Source organism: Glandiceps talaboti, chromosome 1, assembly GCF_964340395.1.
Source record: "Glandiceps talaboti chromosome 1, keGlaTala1.1, whole genome shotgun sequence".
Taxonomy (NCBI): Eukaryota; Metazoa; Hemichordata; class Enteropneusta; family Spengelidae; genus Glandiceps; species Glandiceps talaboti.
Window position 1 is genome coordinate 3,847,001 of NC_135549.1, and position 23,350 is coordinate 3,870,350.

The 23,350-nt window shown below is 37.3% G+C and overlaps 1 protein-coding gene across 2 annotated transcripts; it reads right to left on the reverse strand.

Annotated features, from left to right (window-relative positions):
* Positions 1-14,029: 14,029 nt before the first annotated feature.
* On the reverse strand, positions 14,030-19,346 carry LOC144437058 (uncharacterized). 2 transcript variants are annotated; one of them, XM_078125937.1, is made up of 4 exons: positions 19,231-19,346; positions 15,993-16,326; positions 15,469-15,617; positions 14,030-15,261 (listed from the first exon to the last, which is right to left on the reverse strand). In XM_078125937.1, exons 1-4 carry the CDS (start codon positions 19,283-19,285, stop codon positions 15,116-15,118), a joined length of 684 nt encoding a protein of 227 aa, XP_077982063.1. In that variant the 5' UTR covers positions 19,286-19,346; the 3' UTR covers positions 14,030-15,115. The 2 variants fall into 2 exon arrangements, with proteins under 2 accessions (XP_077982063.1, XP_077982055.1); XM_078125929.1 differs by having other exon boundaries at positions 14,030-15,264.
* Between the last annotated feature and the right edge of the window lie 4,004 nt (positions 19,347-23,350).

A 23,350-nucleotide genomic window follows, 5' to 3' on the forward strand; every position in this document is an offset into this window, starting at 1 on the left:
TGATGGAAAAAATCTCATCCTTATTCTCTTTAGATAAAATATAATGTACTACCAAGTTGGACATAAACCATTGTCGTAGACCACAGTCTCTTGTATGGCATCGGTCAAGTAGGAAAATAGTCTCGGTTACCCAGACTCTCGCCGCTGGGGCTCTGCCTACGAGACCACGAGATTCCAACGGAAGTCACACAGTACATGTCTGCCAAGCATAAAAAATGGGCTTACGAGGCCTGTTTGTTGTAATTAATATATATCAGTCACTTGAGAAGTGATAAACTGTAGCGAAGGTACCCAAATTGTTCAACCACAGGGCACCCAGGAACCGTGTGACAAAACAAAACAAAACAAATCAAAACAAAACAAAACAAAACAAACAAATTAATAAATAAACTATCAAATAAATGACAAATGAACAAGCAAACGAACGATAAGTATAGGGACAAATAAAATAATTAAATAAACCAGCAAATAAACAGATGCTCGTGGGGGTATACCTAGATACGTTTTTTGTACCCATCACTATAAAGAAAAACACAAGGGTTCGCTCTAGGTCTTTCTATGTCCCTCTTTTCATGCCTCAAAAAACACCCAAATCAATCTTAAACGACAATAAACACTCAGTATACGTAATTTACAGGACTCTGGCCTCTCGATTCAGCTAAAAATTTTACCTTTCATCGCACATAGACTACAAATTTCGGTGATTTACAAATCAATTTCCACCATCTCCATCGCAGTATTCATATATGTTAATTATCGGCAACATCCCGGTATTTGAATTCAGTTTAAATACCGCTCTATTGCTGCTTTACGTTAGAAGTGTCGAAACATGACTAGGGCTGTGCATTGTAAGCTACACATATTACGTTCGCCAAAGTTATGAATTATTATTGGACTATGTTTCAGTAAGTATTATACCAGTCTAGAATGTAAGACTTCTGCCAATGACTACTAATGTTTAAGCATTTTTGAGTAAAATAGTAAAGCATAAATAACTTTTTATTATAAACCAAAAATATGATTTGAAGAAATCCACACCAGACCATGTCCCTTTAACATCTGGAATCGATATACACGACTTCATGAAGTAGGAGAAATACTCAGATTTTGTTTTATCTCACGCTTGTCATTTTCATAGTCTTTTTTTAAACACACAAAAATCTCTGATGGGTTCCATCTTGATAGTGTCGTGATCCGATCATTGGCTACATACATATGTCAAGTCACGACCCATTAGGCTGGATCTACAAAGGCAACTTGGATAGAATAAATAGCCATTATGCATGACTCCCTATGTTAATATTTGGATTACTTTGTAGAAGGAGAGAAACGTTAGACAGAAAACTTTATATAAGCAATCGCCGCACTGAAGTTTAGGTCTGTCGAAATCACCAGCGTTCATTAATTCTGTAAGAACACCACTTTTCTTGTAGTTTTTGTCTGTTTAACGAAATTCACTCTCAAGTATTATCGTACTGCAGACACGCTCGTAAAGTCGCGGCGCGTGGGCGATACCTACATGGAGTGGTTTTATTGTGTGTAGTACAGTTCGAACAATTTGGAGAACGACTATATAATTGCCACCTCGCTATTGATATAATTGTAAAACGGAAGTCTTCTTAATTGCGAAAACCCGTCGACAAGACATCTCTCTTTGAAAATAAATAGGCTAAAATGATCCTCATATGTACATATTTTGTTATATGGGCAAAGGGCATGTCTGTTATTAATAATCAACTGTATAATTTCAAACCTCTCAAAACATAACTATCCCCGCTACTACGCGGTAGGGTGACCGCTGACATTTCGCTGTAACTATTCAGGAATATGAATCTAAACTAACGAACGGCAAATTAGTAAAATTACAGCATGACAGTAAGAATTTCATGAGAAAATGTTCAAACAACCACTAGAGATGTTTTCTACTTATTGATAGTCTAAAAGAAATGCCTCAAGCCTCTAGCAGTAAAGAACGAACTTAGCCAGGCACGTTTAATTAGAATCGAGCCTGAGCCAACTTTCTAAGACATCTCTGCCGATTTAATGGTGACAGCGCCGATGGAAAATGTGTGTAACATCGCAACAGATCTGCACATGCGTATTGAAAAGAGAAGGACGGAATTGTGACACGGTTTTAACCTCATCTTAAGAGCTATCGTATTTTATTGGTTTAATGAATATTAGAGTGGATATGTCATCATTGCAATTCTCTTCACTCATCTCACTGCTATAGTACAGTTGTACGTACAGCCTTTGTTACCAGTATTCAAGGATTGTTGGCCAGGTGTAAATCGTAGCAGGAAAAAGTATATATATATATCGCGCGCGCGCGCGCGCGCGTGTGTGTGTGTGTGTGTGTGTGTGTGTGTGTGTGTGTGTGTGTGTGTGTGTGTTTGTTTGTGAGTGAGTGAGTGAGTGAGTGAGTGAGTGAGTGAGTGAGTGAGTGAGTGAGAGAGAGTGTGTGTGTGTGTGTGTGCGTGCGTGCGTGTGTTTATGTGTGTATGTGGGTGCGAGTGTGTGCTTGTGTGTAATAATATACTACACGCGCGCACACGCACGCACGCACGCACGCGCGCACACACACATACACACACACACACACACACACACACACACACACACACGCAAATGAGAACTGGGTGGTCTCAACAAAACTTCAAAGTTCTGACTAGCTTATATATATAAACATATTATAAATAACTAACGTCTAAAAGTATGTCAATATGAATGTTTTTTGTGCTCAAAGCGACATCAAAAATTTCACAAATTTCAGTATGAAGTTCACCGGTAAATCAAGTGTCCTTAGTTGCTACCATGCTTTAAATACAATTTTTCTATTAAAAAAATACAGTGAGGCTCAAGCTGACAGTGTAAGAACTATATTTTCACACAAAAAGTGTTACGTCATAATTCTTTATAACCTCAAATCTTATCCTAAAATAAGAATTGAATTCACGTCATTGTCTCCGGTTATTTTGAATGAAATTACCCACACACCATAAACATTATATATCTCTATATGCAAAGCATTGAATTGTCCAAAGCCTGGGGATACAGTCGTAGTACAGCGGTGAGGATTAAAAAACAAATTTGGTTTTATTTTAGGCAAACACAATGAATTCCATAAACTGGTATTTACGACTTTAAATATTGCGTATGGAACTTCCTGTCGGTTTGAATACTACTGACGCCGACTTGCTATTCTCATATCATTGAAACTTACCATTCTTTCTGCTTTATTGAAAACGCAATGTAGCACAAATAACACGATCTTCTACGTACTCAAGATAACGGTAAAAAATCATCTTTTCATACACTCAAAATAATTAGGTTGATAATAAAATCATTTTGTAAAAATATCTCAAGGTTAAATTCATTGATACAAAAATTTATATCTTTGCCCTCTACGACAGGATTGAAAGCATAAACTTTAACATTCGATATGACGAGAGACAAAGAAATATGAATCAGGATACTTTACAATGAAAACCGTGTCCACCTGAAACAGTGTGTCCTCTGGCGCTTAAAACATCTTACTAACTTGTAACAATGTAACATTTCATCGTCTGGCTCGACAAGAAATTGTTATATTTTATTAACATCATAATGCCATTATCTTAGCAGATTGTTACAATGTAACTGATTTGGCGTCAACCTGTTTCGATAATGATATTGGATACACAGCAATGTTAGTAAGCTTTTGTAAAACAATCAAATGCAGCAATTTTAGTACAACACTGTCGAGCTCAGTAGACGGCACACTGTTTCAGGTGACATGGTATTCATTGTATCATTCTAGTGAAAACAAGTAGAAAGAACACCCATTTTTTAAGATAAAGATTTTGTTCATGTTCAACATACTAGATAATTGAATGATTTTCTTCAGATGATAATCAATGACTAGTAGAAAATGAATATTCAGAAATCCATTGAAATAGTGCAGGTGTAACCAACTTCCGTTTAATACATACATGTTTCAAACCTTGACTAATATCTGTCTGAGTCAGGCAGGCAATCAATTACTTAAGATAACAATCTTTGCAAACAATAAAAACGAATGTTGTATGAGATTAACGACCATTCGATATTGATAACGTTCTAGGTGATGTACAGCTGAATTGCAAACACACATGATAAAGTTAAAGGCATCCAGTTGTACGCTAAGGAATCTGTATATGACACTGAAATCCAATTCTAGCATAGTGAGATATACAAAGTAATCATCGAGAAAACCACCGATAATCTTCCCATTACACGATGCGTGAAAGTTTAACGACTCGCAAATTTCCTTGCACGGGTGCAGCTTTTGAGATCCAAGTAGTTAGGATCATATTTGCCAGCAAACGGTATCACTTTATCAACTGTAGCACGTAATGCTTTGGGGCGTATCGGCAGAAATTCGAATCTTTTTGTTGCAATGTAATCGCTTCGTTCTACGACTGAGAAAAGTATTTTTTGGGCGAGAATACCTGTAATTTTTCCCTGGGGAGCTGAAATCATATTTGTTGTATCAATTGCAATGTATAGAACGAGGGTAATGTTCAAACATTTCTCAAGGTTCAATAAGGGAATTCTCTCATGTAAATTTATTACCGCCGTCCAAATGACGGTCTATGCTCCAAATTGTCCCATCATTAGCAAATGACACTGTGTTACTTCCGTGCTCAAACAATTAATCACGTCGCACAAGGAAACGTGTCTTGTCAGTATGACAAGAGAAAACAGAGCCATAGGAAGAACCACCTTCTCATTTTTCTCGGAAAACTAATTTAGCGGTTTCACGTCATAGCCGCTGCGTTGACGTCATTCCTCTATTTTCTGTAATAATTTAGAAATCGAATTTTCGCTAATGATACGTTGCTGTAGTAGGAGTGATCTCTCTTCAACTGAAATTTCATCATACTTGGGGATCGACTGTTTGAGATTGTTGGCATTACTGTCAATTATCGCTAAATCGCACAAAATTGACCAATGTCCCCACAAAATGATGTTAAGCAAGACGATAAACAGAAATGTTTAAACCGGCATCAAATTAAAACAGAATGCGATGCTCCAAAGATTCTGTTGGTTTTTGCCAAATTTCATCAAACTATCAATTTTATCCTCTGTAAAGTGTCTCCGAGATGTTAAGGTTTTGTTTAAGACATACAGACAGTATCACACGAGACGGTGATAAAGATTTCACTCAAACATCATACTGCAGCTGTCTTTAGGCTGGCCTGAGATCACACAATTTTCTTTTCTATTTTGCATCCTTCTTTGAAAATATCTGACGGTTGAAGATTTTATTTTTATATTGTGAATAACTGGTGACGATTCCCAGATAAAACCATTGTAACATTTGAACACTTGCACATTTTACATCTATTTAAATTTGTTTTAAGTAAAAGCTATATGACTGTGTATATTTGCAAGGTAATGAGACATATGTATTCAGTTTTACCCTTTAATATTTGCTCTTAGTCTGCACAAATTGACAAAGTTAACAAGCAAACAGAATTTCTTTACGGTACCATTCTAAACTATTAGTCTTATATATGTTAAATACGACTGAAGCTCAATGGTCTCAGTCTGAAAGAATAGGCGTACGCTGAGTTCATATTTCTTAATCAGCGTTGAGTTGCACTATGATTCTGAATACAAGTTCATTTATATATCTAAACTAATCTAAACTGACACGCACTGGATCTACAGGTTAACCTGTTTCATAAGCAATGCAAGTAACTCGAAAATATGCAACCCCTCCGCTCTTGATACGACGAACGTGATAGGAAAACATCATAATCTAGAAAAATCTATAACAAACTGCATATACTGAGTGATGGTGTATGTTGTAAACTTGCATGTATCCATACCTAATTCATTTACATCCCGACAATAACTTGACCAAAAGTAGCTACATGCAAGAGTATAGGATTTCGTTTTGAGACTGACTCCCTTCCAACCTCCAATCGCTTCCGATGTTTTCTCTGGCGGTCCGAGTATAACAAGACCGTTCTCGGTGATTCAAACATAGCATAAGCTAACTATAAACTGAGTGACAAAACAGTAGCAGCAGCAGCAGCAGCAGCAGCAGCAGCAGCAGCAACAACAACAACAACAACAACAACAACAACAACAACAACAACAAGATGGCTTCGATAGAAAGCCAGTTTCTATAATTAAACAAATCTCTGTAATGAACGCCATACGTTGAATATGAAGGATTAAAAAACGTGAGGACGTTGAAACCGGAACTTGACACCAACAAAGGAAAGACTGTGAGGGCTACTAGATCTAGAGCAAGAGTAAGAGAAAGAAATGTATACTGTTTGATGATCGCATACAAGGGTCCATCTGAGCGAAAATCTACATTTGTAAATAGAGGAGTGATTAAGCAGATACTACGTTAGCAACTCCTGTAGATTCCTCTCCTATAACAACCACACTTTCTTGTTAGCCAAATAAAGGTCACTGAACATTCAGAATGCGATATCGATTCCATTTTGATTTATTCGACATTTGAGAAGCTTATATACTCAATGAGATTAAAGCTCCTAGAAAGTCCAATGTAAACAGACATTAATATCGGGCAAAAGAATTATTTCCAGGGGATATTTTTATAGGTGATATAAATCAGGTTTACACAAAGAATTGTATTGTCACTGCCAGTACATTTCATCCATGTCAATGCTTCAATACCATAAGCTTAGTTCTTCATTTATTTGCATTTTGGGAAATATGCAATATTCACGCGTTTCCGTTTTGTGTCAGGTACACAAATAGAATTAACTTTTCATTGCCGCCAGCTCACGTTCTTTGTGTACTGAATAGTGTCAACTCGTCATATATTGCTGCGGGTCTTGTTCATTCATTCCCTGTCTTGTCTGAACTTTAATATGTTCGCAAAAAAGGAAATACGTTTTTTGTATCTCATCAGTTTTTCATCAACTGACGTTTGCGCACCCCTCCCCATTTCTATGTTCTGGTTCTTTCCTAGGTTCTGTGCAGTTTTCAACGTCTCAGAAAATACATTGTTTTCAGAAACAGGGCAGAAGTAGAAAACTTTGTCAATTGGAATAGGGGTGCATGACGTACTAACATATACTTGACATGTTTTCAGCAACAACATTTAAAACTCAGTTTAGGAATAATCCTATGTAATCCTTCTGGCTCCACTGATAAGCTATTAATGTGAGAACCTGGGATTGAAACCCTGGCATTTAAGTCTACACTGATAAGCTACTAATGTGAGAACCTGGGATTGAAACCCTGGCCTTTAAGTCTCCACTGACAAGCTACTAATGTGAGAACCTGGGATTGAAACCCTGGCCTTTAAGTCTACACTGACAAGCTACTAATGTGAGAACCTGGGATTGAAGCACTGGCATATAAATTTCTTTCAATAAAGCGAGTAACATCGACGGACATTCATGTAAATCGGCTTTCTCTGTGAATTACAACAAATCCGTGTCATTGCGTGCTCTCAGTAGTTTTTGCTCGAAGTGAAAAATTCAAAATATATGACAATACATATATAAAAAACGGAATTATATATACATATATATCTGGCGAAAATCAAGTCCACATTGTTAACAAAGTCACGTGGTACTGGTACCTGAAGAAAATTAGTTCCACCTTGAGAATATTATCGTTTCCTAACGAAGTAGTTTGCCAAATATTGGCCAGTTATGAATAACCCCTTTAGATACGTTTCAACTCCTACGGAGTGGTCAATCAGATTGATATTAACTAAATGGCGAAATGACCGCGCAGTAATCCATATTTTCAAACCACATTTTTTTCGTTGTCTGTGTGTATTCAAACTAAATCGATGTTTGAGTGCAGACAGTTAATGGCGTCCTAGGTATGACTATCATTATAGTTAAATACACCATCCAATCACTTCAGGTTCACTAGTCACAATTACAGAACCAATAAACGAGTTTCACTACTTTCAAAAAAGTCTTGTGAATTATATATAGTTTGTGTATATACATGTAATTCATTGTTAGCCAATAAAATGAAAAGAAACAGTTCGGTTGAAAAAAAGATTACACAGGATTACCCTAAGCTGATTAATGTTTAACTGATTTATTTTTATCTTGACAAACTGTGTCCATCCATCCACCCATCCCTCCAGTCATCTGTCTGTCTGTCTGTCTGTCTGTCTGTCTGTCTGTCTGGTTGTCTGTCTGTCTGTCTGTCTGTCTGTCTGTCTGTCTGTCTGTCCGTCCGTCCATCCATGCATTTATCCATGCATCTATCTGTCTATCTATCCACCCACCCGCCCATCCATCCATCCATCCATCCATCCATCCATCCATCCATCCATCCATCCATCTGGTTGTCCCGCTGACCCTGAAGAACCTCCCATGGTTAAACTGACGATCCCTTCATGATCATTAAACTTAGTCTGTATCTTGACTCTTTTGTTTCCTTAGCCATGGGAAGGAATATGTGAGAGAAAGCACCATTCTTGTTGGCAAGACAACGATTGTCACGTGTGTGGTCCACTCTATAGCTGCGTGTCGGCGACGTGTAAGGTGGTTTCATCGTCAGGCGATGGTGAGTATACCTGTTCAAAGTTTGCACATTCAGTTTATTCATTCCCTACTGTGAACCCGTGCTATATTTGAATATAGCCGTTACTGCTATACTGAAAGGCATGTTGATACAATCCTCGTAAATCAAGGTTTATCATAAAGTGTTACCTGTAATACTATAGTCATCATAGTATTCGATGCAGAGTTGGTGAATGTTCTCAACATTTCGCTTCTAATCATGTCATATCAAAGGTGCGCCAGTCAGTGTCCTCAATATAGGTAGATACAAGTTTATCCAAAAGAGCATGCAACGATTCTATTGCTGTGTTTACAATGTATAGAGATGCACACGTGGTCTGTATAATAAAATGTATCCGTTATTATGTCGACAAATCCGTCATCGCCCAATTCTCGTGCTACAGCTTTCAATATGACATGTGAATCGTGAATACTAAAATAGAATCATCCCCATTGTCTGTGATAGAACTGTAACTATGACGTGATCATGTAACAGTTCAGGTCGTGAAAACCGCGCAAAACTTTACGATAACACATCCAGTCTTATTACTCAAGCAGTTGCCATTTATCAACAAGTCGACAATAGACAAGCAGGCAGGCAATATATACAAAGAGACATGCAGATAGACAAAGTAACAGATGACAGACAGACAGACAGACAGACAGACAGACAGACAGACAGACAGACAGACAGACAGACAGACAGACAGACAGACAGACAGACAGACAGACAGACAGACAGACAGACAACGGCAATAAATAACAAAGTTACCGAAATCAAATATGTCGACAAGAATGACCGGTTTTGAACGTGTGCATAAACCACATTTCACTTGGAAACCAACATCTGCTGAAAATGTGCAATTATAAGAAAAAAGTGTATTCTCGGTTTAATCGCCCACACAGTGCTTGGAAAATCGAGAAGAAGCAATCGACAAAGTCGACAAGTTTTATTCGTTATTACATGGTTAAGGATGAAATGAGAAACTGAAATATTGAACCAATTTGAGGGTTTACCTATGGCATCTATCTGATTTGATAAATTGACCTCACGCAGCGACCTCCCTCTAATCAAAATTATCGATGTGTAATTTTTCCCTTGACCCCGCCGCTACGAGCTGCGCACTTTGCATAATAAGTTTTATTTCTTCTTTTGCCTTCACTACAGCTGGCTTGACGACGGATGACGAAGGACGGGATTGGTTTGATGGTGGATATTTTGTCGATGAACCGTTCGATTTTGGAGACGAAAGAAGAAAATGAAGTGGAAGGTTTCTCATTTTTTTTCCGAGCGCAACCTTAATATATAAACCCTATAGGCTTTGTTTGTACTGTCCTCAGTGACGGGCGCCTCAGTCATACTTTCGTCCGTGCAATAACGATTGCTCCGGATAGATGCTCTAGTATAAGACGCTTTTCAGATATAATCTTCATCTTAGACGTGCTCACCATGGCAATAAAGACACTCGTAGTCGAAGATTTTTAGCGAAATTTGAGGTTCGCTTATTTATGGTTAAACATAACAGTAAACTATTTGACATACTGTTTCAACGTTTCAGTCCCTGTAGCAGTATCCAAGTGGAAATGCATTTAGCTATATGTGCCAAAACATTGAAGAGCTCTTTGTTTTCTACGCATGATTAATTGTATAATTTACTAAGCTTTCCGCTGAACTGTATTTATGTTCTCTGACAAATATGTTTGGTATAACATTGATATGTAGTGCTGAAATAGCCAGATGTGGTGTTTTGGTTTTGTATATATTTATATAACTCTACGTGTAAATAGACTCAGTTTTTAAAAAGTTGAGTCATTGCTTATGTAGGAGAAATTTTGCTCCACTTCTAGATGTGAACCCGTGAACGTGCGACATGGCTCATGTGAACATTTTGCCCATTATATGCTTTACTATTTTCCAATTGTGAATAAATCCACACTACCGCGACGGAAACCACTATTAAGCCTATAGACAGCTAAAATTCTATTTTTAGCCATTCAATTTTCAATCCCCCCCCCCCAAGTAAAAGACACAAAATAATCACGAAACAAAGTTGCTATCAGTTAAATGATGAACGTGCTGTATTTATGTAAGTCAAATAAACTTTGTTTAGACGTCGTTTTAATATCAAACATTCTACTGTACGTGTCACACGTTCATGGATTTCCTCTTAAGCACACGATACCTTTGCACAGCCAATGTTATTACACACACACACACACACACACACACACACACACACACACACACAGATATATATATATATATATATATATATATATATATATATATATATATATATATATATATATATATATATATATATATATATACATTGGTGATAAAAAATAACGAGTAAACTAGAAGGAAACGCAAACTTCATTCTCAGACCGCACAGTCTTTCGATGGTCATGGTGTCCTGCATGGACCTGACGTAATTGATGACGTCACGACTTCCTTTTATCCACGAGTAATAATCCTAGTCTATCGCCCCCTAGTGACCAATGTTATCATATCACGACAGGTACTCATCCGGAATATTGGCAAATGAAACTTTAAGAAATGAAAGCTCACCACTAAACGTGATATAAATTCCAATTTTATAGTGCTTTAGTACTGTAAATAAGGAAGTATGTATACTAGAACTAGTATCTTTTTCTTGACGTAGGGTGTTACATACTGACTTACATACCCCGAACATTCACATTTTGTGTATACATGTATTTCTTTATATCTGTTTCTGTCGGTTTCTATTTATCCGGGTAAGGTTCTTTAGCGGATTTACTTTGTATTCTTGTGAAATCAATGACACACATCAAATATGCAGTGCAACTTGATATCATACAACTGCCATATCGTAAGGTTCTATTTGAATTAACATTGTGTTTTAACGTAGAGAGCAATTATTATGAGTTGTCGATTTCTCTGTAACGATGGTAACCTGTTTGCTTGATGTATATTCTGCGATTGCTTCCTGGAAGCGATACATGCTTTGAAATAAACACTTACTATGTGCAATTTCAAAAAATGGCATTCGCGCAAGATTGTGGACTTATTTTTTCGTGACTATGTTGATCAGATCTGACCCGCCGTCCTGTGTATTATACCTATATGTAACGATTCGTTATCAAGACTAGTCGTGTGTGTGTGTGTGTGTGCGTGCGTGCGTGTGTGCGTGCCTGTGTGTGTGTGTGTGTGTGTGTGTGTGTGTGTCGCATATAGATAGGTATCTATGTCATATGTGTGTTGTGTATATGAATATTCTCCATCAGCTACGAATTGGCTTGGCAGGTGACGAATACAAAATATGTGTGCGTGCAATGATATCGGGTCAAGGGTCAAGGGACTTTCCATAGCTCCGAAGTAATACTATACTGGCATACTCCAACCATTACAACTTTTGGTGGTATTTTTGGAGGTGTCACCAACAATTCACTGATAACCCTAAGAAAAATATCAGCTCTAGTATTAGATACATTGGATCACATATACTGACAGACACGTAAAGTGTTTATACACGATAAACTTACTTTTTCGAAGTCATCTCTTGGAATGAGATTATTCCAAAAGGCCTGCTAGAATGATATCCATATTGAAGCAAACTACAATAGTTACTTAATGCTACATAGTGTTTTTCACAATCTAATCCTCTACATTTTAAAAATACGTATCTCTAATATATATCAATAATGAAACCCCTTTACATTCTAACAGTTTATTTCATAAAAACAATGTTTGACATGATTCTTGGATTGTAACGTTACATTCGATTTACCCGACTCTTCTCTTATTCTGGGCACACACCACGGAGCAAAATACATGTACATATCGCATAACGCCCCCCCCCCACCCACACACACACACACACTTAGACTGTCACTACACTATATAGCAGAGTATCAGAGCGCCACCAACGACTGTTGTTCAATGAAGTAAATGTCCCTCAAAGGTTGTACATGTAGTTGCATTTTCAATAGCTCATCTCTCTGTAACAATCTTCTGTCAATTTTTGTATCGGTGTGTTTGTTTTTTGTTTACTGGCCAGACTCAGACTTGAATCCTTTGAGCTCTGGAAGAAATAATATATATACAGAGAGGGGTGGGGGCGGTAGAAAACGAAATACCAATGCAAGTTATTCTCCTACATGTAATATGTGACAATTGACAGGACCGAACTTGAACATTTTGACGATTATACTACTTACCAGTCGTTAAAAGATCCACATGATTGAAGAATTACTTCTTTACCATGGCAACATTCCACTACGGGAACTTACTACTACTACTACTACTACTACTACTACTACTACTACTACTACTACTACTACTACCACCACCACCACCACTACTACTACTACTACTACTACTACTACTACTACTACTACTACTACTACTACTACTACTACTACTACTACTACTACTACTACTACTACTACTACTACTACCACCACCACCACCACCGCCACTGCTGCTACTACTACTACTACTACTACTACTACTACTACTACTACTACTACTAATACTACCACCACCACCACCACCGCCACTGCTGCTACTACTACTACTACTACTACTACTACTACTACTACTACTACTACTACTACTACTACCACCACCACCACTGCTACTACTACTACTGCTACTACTACTACTACTACTACTACTACTACTACTACTACTACTACTACTACTACTACTACTACTACTACTACTACTACTACTACTACTACTACCACCATCTGCCCAACGACTACTTTTGCGATTTCGATTAAAGTGTTCAATCCCCCGCCCTCCTACACGAAACACATTTCTTTTATAAGGGGAATACAGCGAAAAGTTAGAACTGCTTAAGTTTACAGCGTTTTGAAAGGGTATCATGAAATAATCGGTGGGCGGCAGAGGAATGCCCTTAAGTAATTCCAAAAGCTTCCAGGTGAATTAAAAAATTCATATACATTTTAGAAGTACAATGCATACAACTTTGGAACTGTGATGGGGCATTATAAGACAAATATGGCGTTAGCGCACCGAACGGTTGTACAACTTTGAAACTGTGATGGGGCATTATAAGACAAATATGGCGTTAGCGCACCGAACGGTTGTACAACTTTGAAACTGTGATGGGGCATTATAAGACAAATATGGCGTTAGCGCACCGAACGGTTGTACAACTTTGAAACTGTGATGGGGCATTATAAGACAAATATGGCGTAAGCGTACCGAACGGTTGTACAACTTTGAAACTGTGATGGGGCATTATAAGACAAATATGGCGTAAGCGTACCGAACGGTTGTACAACTTTGAAACTGTGATGGGGCATAATAAGACAAATATGGCGTAAGCGTACCGAACGGTTGTACAACTTTGAAACTGTGATGGGGCATAATAAGACAAATATGGCGGCGGCGTACCGAACGGTTGTACAAAAAGGGTGTGAATGCACTAATAAACACTAAAGAGTGTTCAGAATTAAAACACTGTTATTTTATTCAGAAATATGCAGCATTTTCAAACACCAATCATGCGTTTTGGCAAACCATGGATTTCAATACTTGATGGATATAAAAGTAACGTGTTAATATTATAAAATGCATAGTAGTCAAACTTCAACGTCGATTGGTACATGGTCACAAGGTGGCGCTCTTCAAGCAGTCGTCTACACAAATAAGTTCAAAACACCAAGATATAGAGCACAATCTAGTAACATATTTGAAACCCTTAAATTCGTCAGTTTACTGTCCATGACACATCGTGGTCATTTAGAAGTACTTCTCTAAACTTACACAACTGAATAGCATGATGTTGGAATTATGTTTACAAAATTTGTTTTCTAAGATATAATTTTATATGCCGAAATGTCACACTTTGGAGTAAACCATTGTTTGCTATTATTGTCATTCTATTATCACGATGCATCACAGATGGTTACTGGTAATAATTCGTCCGGTTATTTAGAGTAGAGATGGTCCATAAATAAATTTATACATAGTTACAATTATTGTTTAGAAAAGATACAAACTTCAAGTTTCTATTTACCCAATATATACATTGAACCTTTGAATCCATAGTTCAGAGCTGTAACATATTATATGATGTGTTGTCCATTCACGTCGATTTATGATGATTATGACACAATGACACCCGGTGTATCGATTCCAAACTAACTAGTCAAGTTTTGAATAAAGGTGTGTCGATTTCAAATTAACTGACAGTTATGATGTCGTCTTTAAAATATTCCCCAGTAAACAATGGTAAATATACAAATATATCATCTCCATATCTGTTATCAAGATTAGCTATGTGATCACATCTAATAAATCGAATACATTCCGCGGACAGCATCTTGCAACAAAGTAAATAATTCAGATACTACAATAAAGGGTCTACTAATACCTTAAAATAACAAATACAGTTTGCGTTTTCATAATTTGCATAAATGAATATTACAAAATATCCCTTATTTTCTTATTTTCCCCTAAAACTTCCCTCTGATACATGTTAGTTTATTATGATAAGACTACAAAATATTGCGTGGTTCTTGTACCACTGACACGTCGTACACCAGCTTCAACTTTATTTTGGATAGTACTGTGCGGTTGCTTGGCCATACCCTGGTGGAGACTGTGTGGCATATGGAGCAGGGGGAGGATAATAGCCGCCTTGAGGAGGTGGAGCGCCTGCCTGCTGAGTCATATTAGACGTTGTTACAACGGTAGGTCCTGCTAAGAAAACCCCAGAAAACATGAGAGTGAATAGCAATTAGTACACTTAGCATTTGGGTGTTAGACACATGGTGACACACAATCCTTGTTTGAGACACAATCCTTGTCATAAGAGATTAGCATTTGACGTTTTATGCAATAATTTACTGTAAAACAGGACACATGCGTATAGGCAACAAATGAACTTCAGACGATTTTACATACCTAAGTTAGTTTGGCCAGTGTGAACGTAACTTGTAGTGGTAGTTGGACTGCTTTTACATGCGTTGCAGCAACAAATACAGATACACAGAATGACACCAGCAATAACCACTCCAGAGACGCAGATGATAATCAAAAAGATTATACCCAAACTGTAAAACAAGAAAATAAGATGGGGACATGAATAAGACTTTTAACTTAGTCAGTGATCATAATACACAATTCAATGTTTCAAACTTGAGTGCAGTAAACTTGGTAACAATAGTACGCGGGTCTTAAAGTTCAAGTCTGTGTGGTAACAATAGTACTCGCGTCATAAAGTTCAAGATAGTTTTTGTAACAATAGTAATCAGGTCTTAAAGTTCCAGTCAGTTGTAATTTTTGTATTTGAGAGCAAAGAAAGTTCGATTTGATGTCGAAGATGCGAAGTGAGTAAATGATTTTTCAATGACAGAACCACAGTAGAAGGATTGAAATAAAACCAATCCTTTTAGAATAAGATAATGTTTTAAAACAATAAATGTTACCTCAGCGCTGCATCATTCACATCTGAAATGATTGAGACACGGTCGTTTGAATTATAACAACAATACTTGTTGGTTAGGGTCCCACAGCAGTAAATACCTCCATCAAAAATTCCGTCACAATCGAAGGAGCTCTGCCAATTGTTATTATCGTCGAGGTATCCTGAGCACGTCTCACCAGTATCACTGCTATCAAAATAACAGCAGTATTTGTTATTCAAAGTACCACAGCATTCGTCTCCTCCATCTAGGAATCCATTGCATTCAAAAGAATCATGCCAATTTAGATTGCTATCAAAGTATCCCACACACGTATCATCAGCTGTGACATAGTTGACTGTAAACAAAATAAACAAATCGATCTTATTTCTGTCAAGAAATTTAATTACATGTAACCATGGTAACACTTTGTATGAGGCATTCCCTTTAACTAATAATATATTGAATTGAATAGTGTATTTTAATGTATACAAAAAGATAAGGACCGGTCATGTTCACCGGCCTGGGGAGGGGAGGGGTCGTTGGATTTTTCCATCGGGCTGACAAAAAGTCTCTGACCCCCTCTGTAAAACACAAATTTTAAACAGGGTGACTCCACTATCACTTATTTCTAAAACATGATGACCCCCCCCCACCCCACATCATATGCTCATGCCAGGTATGTATTTCATCGTGATGTACTGCTTGACTTGTGAAGCACCATCATGTAATTAGCAACTACTGTAGGGTTGAAATAAAAACCCAAAAGAAAAGTTTAATAGTATCTTGATTGTAGAAGGTAGAGGAGCAAGCTTGAGATGGGGATAAGTCCACCTCTCAGGCGGTCCTAGGTGTCTCCCCCTAGAAGTCCTGGAGGTTTTCTAACTCTTAAAGTCAATTTTAAGGTTACTCGAACCCTTTCGGACAATAATTTTCACGCTTTACAAGACAGCACCATACCATATCAGAAACTACTCTTTTATACATAGGGTTTTAAAAAGTTAAATGCCATCATTATAGTAAAGGTTAGCGCACTTGATGATTGTGTGTTTGGTAGGGAAGAGTTGGACAGAGTCTTTTGAGGCAATTATTAGACTTTCCATAGTCTTCTAGGTAAATGTACCATCTAAAATTATACATAAGGAGGTTAAATGTTCAAGAACAAGTTTTACTAAGATTTATTAAAAGTTGGTGCATCTGATTGATGGTTGACAGAGTGCCTCCCATTCATATGATGGTGAGTGGGTCATAGGAGATCTCCACTAGAAGATCTGAAGGTTTTAGGTTCTGTTAAGGCAATTTTAGGTCTTTTGGGTGATCATTTCACAGCTTCAAAAAGCTAAAGTTACTCTAAGTTACACGTCGGCTATTTCACAATCAATGTTTCGTTGTTACAGCGACATTTCAACAAATTAAACACAGTTAAGGAACTTTAATTAGGAACTTCCCAAATGTTATAATTGCAAGACACGTGAACATGAACTATCACAACTGTACGTTTTTACTATCTTATAGACATGTTTACGTTTAGTGGCTGTACGAAAATTTATGAAAGGCGATGTGTCCAAACGAGGTGTGTTTGTTCACTGTGTACACCGATGATAATGATCGATATTCGGCAATCCATGAATTGAACGGGAAACTATATTTTCACACCTGTTTTATTATTCATGATAGCCACAGCAAGTCTACTTGATGCTAACTAAATGTCCAGTGGTGTTTGCAAGTGACTGACAGTGTAAATAGTGTTTGTCCACTGTTTACTTTGATCACCATGTCTAATATTCGACAACCATACATTCAAACGGAAACCATATTTCACAGCTGACTTATTATTGCTAAATTATGATTTCCACATATTTAACAACAGCATCGTAACAAGTTGATGTTTACAAACAATTCAACGTACTTCCGACCATATTACTATACTTCTGACGTCAGAAGTATAGTAATAATTATGAAATGTACGGATTTCATATTACTGTACTTTGAAGTCACACCCTGGGAATATGAGGGTCTATGTATAAAATGAAAGTAATTGTTCACGTTTCATTTTGTATTCATTTTTCTTCCAATTCAGTATTATGGGAGATATCTGCATGATAATTTATAAATGTGATCGTCACATAAACACACATGTATCAAGATGAATAATTACACCTTGCTTGGAAGCCACTGAAACCGTTTGTTGCTATGGTGACAGATGGTACCCAAGAAAACAAAAATTTAAGAAATCTTTATATTTCACATCAGCTTACATATTGGTAGTTGGATAAGAATATTATTTGGCTGGAGTTCCGGGGCGAGAATAACTAAAAAATGAGCTTAATATAGCCTCCAACCTTTTAACATGCAGTCCCTTTGTACTAGAGGGCGACCTGGGGACAGCCAACAAAGCCACTCGCACTAATTGCGCAAACACCATGCTTGGCAACCGTTAACAACCTCATGCATCACTTGCCACTACCACCTTTCTACGAAAACACGAGTCAGTCGTTTCTTAGAAGCATGCGTACACAATAGTTCACATGTTTCATTGTACATGTTGTAACCATGTATAAAAACACCACAGACACACCTTGAATATGCAAACAATTCTAAAAACTGAGTACTGTATGAATTGATTGATATGGATTCAAAATTATGAATGTGTATGACTCCGAAAGCAAATGCAAAAAATCAACAAAATTAATCTCAGGGTACTACCAGAGTAACTCTAACATTATGGGTGTGGCTAGGTATAAATTTTAGTCATGTCCTACCCATTGAACCCTATATTAGTGAACTAACTATTGCAGATTACCCCAAATCCAGATGTAAATAAAGGAAAACGAAATGTGAGTACTATTTAGTTGTTTGTGTACATGTATTTGTTTTTATCGCCACAGGCAGTATAGTTCTAATTGAATCGTCTTGTGTACGTGTACACCATAGGGCGCAACGACTTCTCTTTGGCCCCTTCATCGCCACTACAGCCTCGCCAGCCTTGCTAACACTTTGGTACAAAAAGAGACGCAAACTGTATCAATACACAACGCAAATTTCAAGAACTATAAGAAAATAAACGTGTCTCCGTTTTTATGTGCTATCCTTAAATAATATGGATGTATGTAGTACAAAGTGAAAGTGATGTTACATTTACAACAACCTAACTGATCGGTCAGTTGATTCTCATACCGCATTACTTTCAAATTGGTTCCTAAAGTACTCTTGATATGTTTCTAAAACCAACTGATATGTCAAAGCAGAATTTTGACGTTACCTGTCACTAGCAAGACAATAAATGAAACCACTATTCGCATCGGAGCTCCTGCCATCTTGTTTTAGTTGATCAGACAGGTTACTCAAAATAGATTATGTACAGCGAGTGACGTCACACAACTGAGAGCTAGTTCACCAAAGGTTAGTGGTCTGAGGCAAAGGGGCGGTACACATTGTAGTCAAGTCAAAATAGTGAAAAGTGCACCTGTAGATTGTGGTAATCCAATCCTAACGTCAAGGTACATAAAACACTGACATAATCATATCGTAATACGCATTGCTCAAAGAACAAAATACCAGAACTAAAAGACTTCTGGTTCTTACAACAGTAACGCTAATATGGAGGCTGCGTGTCGACAAAATATTGAAATTGATAGACAGTCTCAGTGTATCATTGCCAATTACATGTACATGTACTTTATAGCAACTCATATCATGATTAACGTGACATGTATGAAATGTTTTGGAAACGTATTTCGTGACATAAGAGACTACCACAAGCATGGTATCATTCCTAGTTACCATACTACGTATATACACCCTGCAATAATACTTATGGATGGCGATCAACCATACTAGCAACAAGCACCAATTCAAAATGGCGATTCCCATCAACCTAATCTGTTTCTACAAAGATGTATGACATAGAACTGCTTAATAAAACACAATCAATATGATTCAATGTTCTGTAGGTGAGTTATCACTAAAACACACAAATTGTAGCTTTATTGCTAATAAATGCCAGTGCACTTGATAGTTCACACCATAACATTGTGGTTTGAATGAAATTCGTTAGGTGTGTGTATTTTATTTTGAAAGTATATTTTGATGTTACGACTGAATTGGTTATAACAAATTCAATTGCCCCGACACATACGACATCGGCAAAGGTGAAAAGGTCATTTTGAATGGCTCGTTTCCCATTAACATGTCACTTTTCGCCTTCCGCGATCACCCGGAACACCTGCATAAATTAAAGCAGTAAAGTGTTCTACTCGCCACGACTCTATTTCATTCATTCGGCCATGGCCCTAGCCTGTACAAAGTGAAAGTGAAGTTCTACTAGCGACGATTCTATTTCATTCATTCGGCCATGGCCCTAGCCTGCACAAAGTTAAAGTAAAGTGAAGTACTACTAGCCACGACTCTATAACGTATCGTACTATACAATATAGTTTGAATTATACTCAGACTTCTATCTACTAGTAGCATTCTAATGCAAGTAAACAAACACGACAAAGAATTGAAACCCAAACATTACACCTCTCCCAGAAATTAAAGCGAAGGATATCACCAAGAGCATAAAACCTCCTGCCATCTTGTTCAGCGTTCTTTAGGTAGGTAGGTAGGTAGGTAATTAAGAAGACTGGAAAAATGACGTCACATGATATAATGAGACCTTTCTTCTGTGTACAGCAGGCTTCTTCCAACCTTCTCCAGAGAAGTAGCACAATGCAGGATTAGTGAAAAAAATGAAATTCTGGGTACTCTATAATTATAATAATAATAATACTTTATTATCATATGTAATGTACAATGAAATTTGTTGTGGTTCTGCGAAATAAAAACACTCGAGTTAAAATATCATGACAACAACAATATAATTTATACAGATTACTAAAATAAATTAAAGCATGATAAAAATGCAACTGTAATAAAATCAACCTTACATTTGTTCTTCTAAGAATATTAAACCAGATGTATCAATTCCTAATATTGTTCAATATACACCATCATTTGGCGGTCGCTATGGGCGTAGTCTTGCTACTAGGCGTATTTCCATACATTTGTTTGAATGTTTATTCACTTGCCTACCCACCCTGTTGTTATCTTTGTAATATTCATCTTCATTTCACTGTTGCCTAGCGCATGGTCATTGTTGCTAGGGCCAGTTTTGTCAAGTTGTCAAATAGCGGATAAACACCTCCACAAACCCCACTAAGTTTCAGTCCCATTCACCATATAGTTTTCGATATGTTTTTGACCAAAATTGAGATTTTTAGGTCTAATTTTCATACCACTGGTGGGATAATCACAAGCGTTGGTGAAGTTGGTTTGAGACAGGAAAATTTAGTTTTAGAATTAAAGATTTTTGACCAAAAGACACATTTTAGACCTAATTTGCATATCACTGATGGGATCATCATGTCATGAACAATTCTTCATGTACACGCCCCTAAGCACGTTCTCATCAAATTTCAGACCAATCTGCCCAGCAATTTTTGAGTTTAAGAAGGCATTTTTAACCCAAATCACAGACCTGTCATGCGGTCAGTTTCCTTTGAACAATTCCCCAATTAGGCACCAAAGTAATATCCCCATCAGATACCAAGGCAATCGGTCCGCGGTCTGGTGGTTTTTGACTTTAAGTTGTACACACACACACACACACACACACACACACACACACACACACACACACACACGCACGCACACACACACACACACACCCTATAACAGTACATAAACACATCAGTTCGGTTGTGCTGAAAACATGCATCTAGTGAAATAGAATGTGTGCATATTGATTATGACAAATTACCGTATCATTTCACAGAAATTAATGATTTTGCATATATTTGATTTATAAATGACACAATAGTTAATAAGGAGTTACTTCATGAGTAAAATCAACAGTACAGTTGTCTCTTTTGGTTTAATCCACACCCATCGCTACTTTCTACTTTACGCGTGAATGTGCAGGTAAGGGAGCCTTCAGTATTAACAGGGGAGGGCCAGGGAAATCAGGCTCGGAGTGTTGCGTAAAATGTGACCCTCCGCAATTCCATCATTCTAAAAAGTGGCCTCCCCCAACTTTCTTTCTCTAAAACATGACCCTTCCTGTTAAAGTTCAAACTGTTGGTTAAAATTTTGTCAGAAATGTAAAAGAACACAAGTCCCAGAATCATTGTAAGGACTTCATCCCACCGCTGCCACCAATTTTGAAAGTTTAAAGCCATTGGTTAATTCCCACTACTACCGCCCTGTGGATGTGTGTGACGTCACTGCATTAATAAATACCCATGTTTGGATCTCATTGGCTGAGCTGAACGCCTCAACTCCCAACGATTAGATTGGCACACTTCTGACATTGTTGAGACCAAGGCCATGATTTACACAAGTATCCATAGCATCTCACCAAACTTTTATCGTTTTACACTTGAGAGACCCACTCCTCAAACCACAACTGACAATTAATTAATTACATTGCCATTGGTTGTCAGCAGCACTTTGATTGATAAAGGCCAACATCATGGGTACCTAACCCTAACCCTAGCCTGAATGGCTGCAATTGGATTTGGAACCAGTGGCAGCGTTGGGATGACAAAAATACCAAAAATAATTGTCCAATGTTAGTAGGCAATACAAAGAGTCAAAGTAAAATGTGACACTAATTCCCATTTTCAGAAATATGGCCCTCCACTGAGAGTCGATTCTCCAGGCCCTCCCCCATACAAATACTAAAGGCTCCCTGACTACACACTGCATACAAACTTGAACTTGTACCAGATCACAAAGAGCACTCAGAAATAGCTCTACAGACAGAGATTTATGGTTCGCCAGTTACCTATTAGAACGAGATGGTAACTGTTTTCTTCTCTCCTACTCTCAGACTGGCCTTTATTGTCCAAACTCTTTAAGAAAGTGTTTGACATTTCTGTTATTAAACAATGACACAATTAACAATTTTGTATATGTTATCTCCAAAACTGATGAAACACAATAATATCTTGTTCACATATTCTTTATGAAACCCTTGCACATTAATTAGGCTAGTTTACACAGTAATTAATTTACTTTTCATTATGCATGTACTTGAGTTAAAATTTGTTTTAAAAGTCGAAATAATTCACCAATCAATGCTACATAAGTGGAGCACTGTGTGATAAGTGTTCAGAAAGTACCAGTCTGAATGATTTGCATATTCAGTTGTTCTTTCAAATGTTCTAAATAATACATGCCAGTTGAGAAATTTCACATCTAGCCTCGTCTTTGAATACACAGCTGACTCTCTTCTCATTTCCAAATTGATATTGCCGTTTTTCAGGCTTATACACATCCCCCTGTACTATCTCACAAGACATAGCATTGTATTGTTGGTCACATTTCTCTCCCGTTGT